Below are 6000 nucleotides of genomic sequence, written 5' to 3'. Positions count from 1 at the left end.
GAGCGGAGCTGCCTCCTGCCAGGCTGCTGGCCCTGTGGAGCTGCTGGGACCGAGGGATTGCCGGGAATTGCTGACGGGCGGCCGAGCAAACTGCTGATGTGAGCCCTCAGCCCCAGGCTCCGCATCCATCACTGACAAGGGAAATGCTGCTTGCTGCAAGGCTTCGCTTTAGACACGAACATGAAGAACTTGAGAGGAAAAACAAAATGCTGAATAGTGACCAATTGGCCTTTCAAGCCCCCGCCGCCTGTGGCAACCTTGGAGAGGCCGGCAAGGTTGTGCAAACTGGTGCAAATTTCACTGTCTAGCAGATGACTTAGAAATTTCCTGATGGAAAGGAGACATTTGCGCATTGACCTGTATCATTTTGCCCCAAACCTGTGATCAGTGAGTAAATTTGGATCTCTTCTAGGAAAGAAGGCCGAGGCTGAGAAATGAGCTTTTCACATATGCAGAGGGACGGGCTTGGCTCTGCACCACTTACCCAGACCCGCTCTCACTGCAGGGAAAGGAATGACAAGCAACCTGTGTGTCAAAGAAGCAAATATTTTATTGTGTAAAAACCAAGCAGACATTAAATAGAGCCTCCCACTGCCCCACACGCTGCAGTGCTGCCTCGTGTGCCACTGGGATGTGCCCGGATGTCACAAACAGGCAGGAGCCATGGAAGCTCATATCTTCAAATACCAACGGAATTATAAAAGCTCCAGAGCTCCCCTGTTACTGGTGTCACACCGAGACTGAACAGTATGACCCTTGGCCATTGGGATGATTTTTGAGTAGTGCTGTGTGGAATGAGACACCTGAGCTGCACTTCTGGGTTCAAAAGAGGTGGTTTGGTGTTCCTCCAGCTCTTCTCAGTGTGGCCTTTCCCCCATCATGGCACATCCTCAGCATCTGTGGCAGCCGCTGGGTTTTAATTAAAGCACCAACTCCTGAGTCAAACAACTTCAGGAGAACAGGAAAGTATCTTGTCCCCAGGGCTGGCCCTGAGCAAAGCTGAGGCACTGGGAAATGGGGAGTATAAGGAAACCACGGTATGTCCAAACCCAAAAAAGTTCGTAAAGCCATCCCATGACTTTCAGGGAGCCCTTTGCAGTCGCTGCTCACATGAGGTGTGTCCTACCAGGAGCAGGGAGGCCATCTGCCTGATGTGGCTCCTCATCACTGCGGCGTTGGGGTTCGGCTGCTGCGCTTTATCAAAACAAATTCTGGAGAAAGTGGGACGTTGCATTATGCAAATTAGCTTCCTGGAAAGAAATGTTTTATTAACACACACTCCCTTCGTGTGTTGGCTTAGTCAATTTGGTCACAGCTTGACATCCAATAAGTTAGTCTAAAGGCAATGGTTTTACAAAATGTTTTTCTAATCTATTTTAAACACTTAATTACAGTTGTGGCGCATTCATTAGGGACTTTACTTTCAAACCTGGATTGCAGCAATAAATCCTAATTCTCCAAGTGTCAGTTGCAATACAGAAATGGCATCTAAGTGGGTGTCAGAGGCTGCTGATGACTGGGGGAAAGTATGTCTGGGGCAGGCATCAGCCCTGTTCTCTGGAGAGGGAACCTCCAGCATCCAGCCCAAGCTGATTTCTAATTACCCAAACAAGGTTGGGTCCCAGAGAAGTGAGGGTTTGTGGGGCTTGTGGGGTGTGTCTGCTGGGTGGTGGTGTGGGAGCTGGGGGATGGTAATATTGGAAATTCCCAGTGGATTCAGAGGTGGTGTTGTGGCCAGCTCTTGGGGCTGTCTCTGGCACTGGCAGTATCCCCATTGCCCTCCCCCTTACAGCTCTGAAGGTGCCAAAGAGCAGGAAAGGGGTGGCCAGTCCCAGTGCCACACACTCCATGGGACATCCTGGCAGCAAGGCTGAAGCCTCTTATGGCCTGGGATGCTCTGACACGCTAGGAGGGACATTGGGACCCTGTCCCCACACACTCCCCTACATGGGTGCAGACACCGAGAAGGGGCAGCAGCTCAGGGCCAACAGCCCAAACTTGTCCCCACTGTCCTGAGCTAGTGTGGGGCAGTGGCTCAGCACAGTTACCTTAGTCTTTACCCAGGTACTTCTTCATGATGCTGCTGACATCATCTTCCTTTCCTTCGGCCTCGGCGCGGTGGCTTGTCCCGCTGCCCTCGGTGATGGCTTTGCCACTGGACCCCTCCCCGTCCCCTCTCTGGGGCTGCGGCCGACGCTTGATGCTGTCGGCACTCCGGGATGAGAGGAGGGAACCAGAGGATGAGGAGTCAGAGAGATCTCCAGGGTCTTCCCGAGGGGCCAGGGTGCGTCTGGCGGTGCCCTTGGTCTCAGAGGACTCCAAACTGCCCGCTATGGCCTCATCCTCGAAGCGGACGGTGAGGGGCCGGTGGCCATCCCTTCTGTCCCTCCTGGACTTGGCCAGGCTGCTGGTGGAGCGGGATTTGCGAATGGCCGGGACAAAGTCATCAAAGTCGACCTTGGTTCTCCTCTCGTAATTGAGGGTGGGTATTCGCCAGCTGAACGGGTCGCTCCCCTTCCCCTCTCCCAGCCCGTCACTGGACAGTGAGCTCAGGACTCCCTCAGACCCCTTTTCCAACTCCACATCCTCCAGCGACGGCTCCAGGCAGCTCCTCCAGGAGCTCGGCCGCAGCGTGCCCGGCCCCTCCATTCCGGCAGCTGGAGAGCTCGGCCGGCGGCCGGAGCTGTCCAGCGTTTGCAGGAGGGAGTCGTAGGAGCCGAACCTGTATGCCCTTTTCAGTGCTGGGGAGCGTGAGGGTTCGGCCGGCTCCGAGGCCATGCTCCGCAGGCTGGAGGAGCGCGGGAGGCTGGCGCTCGCTCCCTCACCTTCCCCTGCCTGATTCCCGTCCAGCTTCCCCGGGGCATCCTCCGCCGCTGGGACAGCCCTGCAGCGCCTCAGGGCCGCGGCGCCAGTGGTGCGGTAAATGGGGAGGGGAGAGGTTTCCCCCAGCGCCGGGTGCCCCGGCTCTCGCTCCGCTCCCCGCTGCCGCCGCAGCTCCTCCACGTACTCGGAGAGGGCGGCCGAGGAGCTGGGCACCGGCCCCGATGCCACGGAGAGCCTCCTCCTCCTGGGTGCCGTCGGAGAGAGGGGGCTGGAGAACCTTCCGTCCGGGGCAGGGGAGCTCCCCCGCTGCAGCACCGAAGGGGACGTCTCTCCTAACCTATCCACAGACTTTTTTGGGCTTTCCTGCTCCTTGTCATCTGCTGCAGGTTTTCCATACTCCCGTCTTCTAGCCCCGAGCAGGGGACTCTCTGTCCTCCCCAGATCCACAGCATCGCTGGGCCTGGCAGCGCTCCGGGAAGACACCGGAAGGCTCAGCGCTGGGTCCTTGGTGTCTCTGCTCACCCTAAACAACAAAAACGGGTGTTAATTTAGTCTGTGGGATTCCCAGTGACCGGAATGTCATTCAGCAAGGACAAGGCTGAGCAGCAAAAAGCCAGTATTGGCATGGGAGTCTCAGAATAAACTCACTGCTGCATCCAGCACTGGGCAGTTATCTTAAGTAACTCCAGGTCAGCCAGCCCGGATAATCCCCAGCATGGAGTGCGTGGTGTGCCTGGCTTCAGATCTGCCAAGCCAACACTTACCTCCAAATATCCTTTTTCTTGACAGATTATAGCAATATGTAGGATTTATTTTATTTCTGTCAAAGCCAAAGATTATTCCCTAAAATTTTATGAAACCAGCTCGCGGTGCACCCCAGACGCATCTTAATGTTATTGCGGGGCATGTTTCACCCGGGCTGCTGCTCAAGGAGTTCTGAACTGCAAGAGCCCAGGAACACCTGGGCAGGGGCTGCACAAAGAGCAAGGGGTGATGGCCAGACATGATGTGTGGGGCTGGGACCTCAACATGAGACAAGGGCTGATAAAAGAACCACAAGAGATCCACCTCCATTCACCCCTGAGGAGCCACACCGGTCATCCCACTTGAGTTTCTCCGTGGCCCATCCCTGTCCTCATGCAGCTGATGCACAGAGAATGCAGTCACCCATGGGCTGGGGGTCACTGGTGACACTAAACCCCTGATGGGACACTTAATGAAGCTCTCCAAGCACCTACATTTGTTTGCTGGCAATTGCCAGCACCGCAGTGCCGTATGCCCAGTCTCAGGTAACCCAGCATTGCTCGGTCAAGGGGAACCCAGGACTGGCCTGAATGGGAAGTCTGCTGGGATGTGAATTTGAGAAAAAAAAGGAGGAGGGAAAAAGAGAGAAAAGGCAAAGTAATAGAACCCAAATAACAAACCCAGCTCTGGGAGACATGCAGCCTCCGAGGTGCAGGAGCAGCGGTCAAGTTGTGCATCGCTGGTAATGAAACATCCTGCCCCGGGAATGTTGGTGTTGCCATGGGAATGGGGGGAGAGCGGATAATCCAGGCAGTGCGTGGGATGCACTTGGACCAGGCTCTGCTGACCCATGAAATAATTTACATTCCGAGATGAGCTGAAGACAAACTCCATGACTGGGAAACGTGATAGCAGAAGGGAAGGGGGAATGGAGCAGCTCCAGGTTCCCAGCACCGACCGGTACAGCCTGGGGCACAGAGGTGCCCACCTGCCCTGGCACCCACCACCATGCCCTGCTCATTAAACCAGCCCAAAACATTTGATTATTCAATACAAAATGGATTAACCAGGGGTTTAATCCCCCTGAATCCCTGCACCTTTCAGGGCCACCTTGCACCACTGATGAATAGTTTGAGACATTTTGAAAATGCGGGTATTTAGGATCCTAAATTGCATTGTACTTAAATAGCCAGTATAATCCTTCCATGAGAAATTGTACAAAAATTGCTCCAATCACTCTGCACGTTTCCAAATAATACTGTAACCTGTGTGCTGCATGAGCAGCTTTTGTAATTTAAACACCAGTATCAGTGTTTTTATTTGGGTTTTAAGGCTGAGATAAAAGAGAGAAGCACTAATGGGTTGTGAACATGGACAGTTACACACCACTATTTATTGTCCTGTTCAGCATGATGGACAGTTACTATTTTTATGAAAATCTTTAGGGCCTGAAAGGGAGTGAAAGCTGCAGAGGTGGGATTGTTCCAGTTTCCATGGCTGGCACGAGCCCAGCTGCAAAGGCACCACAGCCTCAGGGTCCAAGCAGGGGTGGAACACAGTGGTGTTCAAGGTCCCTTTGAACCCAAACCATTCTGTGATTCATTTCTTGAGCCTTGACAGCTCCCAAAAAACATCATGCCAAAATCATGGCTACTCTTCATCATCCTCATTCTCCTCACAAGGCAGGGCACAAGAGCAAGACAGTCCTATCCCATTTTGTGGCACCCTCTGCTCATCCCTAAATCCCTGGTGAATGGCAGATGTGCCATTCACAGGACTCAGAATGACCCTGGGGAGACTTGGGTGGTCCTGGAGGAGGGTAATTCTGCAGGAGGAAGGACCATGAGCCCGCTCCAGCCCCGAGCAGAGCCCTGCTCTTCCATCATCCTCAGGGAAGATGATTTTCCCAGGCAAAGGCAAAAGCAGGGACGGATGCCGAACTCAGGAGGCGTCTGTAAGCCAACCAAGCTCTGCAACACACCATTCACACCAAAGCAAATGACATACAACAATAATTAGCAACGATTACATAGCAATTAACATGATTACAATTATGCTAGTTGAAATAATTTATACAATAAAATCCACACATGCTTTGCAACACATGACCAGGGCTGAAAGTGTGGCTCAGCTGCTTTTCCTAGGAGCTCATAAATAAAGCCAAGACAACTCCATTTCAGGGAGGGAAGAGCCACTGGCCTAATTTCTGTCAGAAAAGGATTTTCTTGTCACACCGTCATCTACAGAAGAGCTCCCAGTTTCCCATGTAATGATTTGCTTTTGACACAGTCATGTTTAAAAATAAACGTGTCGGATCCCCAGCAGCCTTGGGACCAGGATTCCTGGTTCTGTGAACCAAGGTGGGATGCAAAGAGATGCCAGGTGATGTCAGGGTGATGCTGGGGTGATGCCAGGGCTGCAAATGCCACAGTG

The 6000-nt window shown here is 53.3% G+C and overlaps 1 protein-coding gene across 1 annotated transcript in view; it reads right to left on the bottom strand.

Annotated features, from left to right (window-relative positions):
• Positions 1-530: 530 nt before the first annotated feature.
• MYO18B (myosin XVIIIB) overlaps positions 531-6000 on the bottom strand; it is a 58134-nt gene continuing 52664 nt past the window's right edge. Inside the window, exons 44-45 of the mRNA XM_027900454.1 lie at positions 2049-3346; positions 531-1250 (exon numbers count right to left, since the gene is read on the bottom strand). Coding sequence (XP_027756255.1) covers positions 2050-3346 — 1297 coding nt within the window. The 3' untranslated portion in view covers positions 531-1250; position 2049. The remainder of the gene's footprint in view (positions 1251-2048; positions 3347-6000) is intronic.

The sequence above is a fragment of the Empidonax traillii genome, unplaced genomic scaffold (genome assembly GCF_003031625.1).
Source record: "Empidonax traillii isolate 1590-97213 ecotype Southwest subspecies unplaced genomic scaffold, ASM303162v1 scaffold731:size316458, whole genome shotgun sequence".
In the NCBI taxonomy this organism is placed as follows: domain Eukaryota; kingdom Metazoa; phylum Chordata; class Aves; order Passeriformes; family Tyrannidae; genus Empidonax; species Empidonax traillii.
Note: the sequence above shows the minus strand (reverse complement) of the source record. Positions and strands in the feature narration are given on the sequence as shown.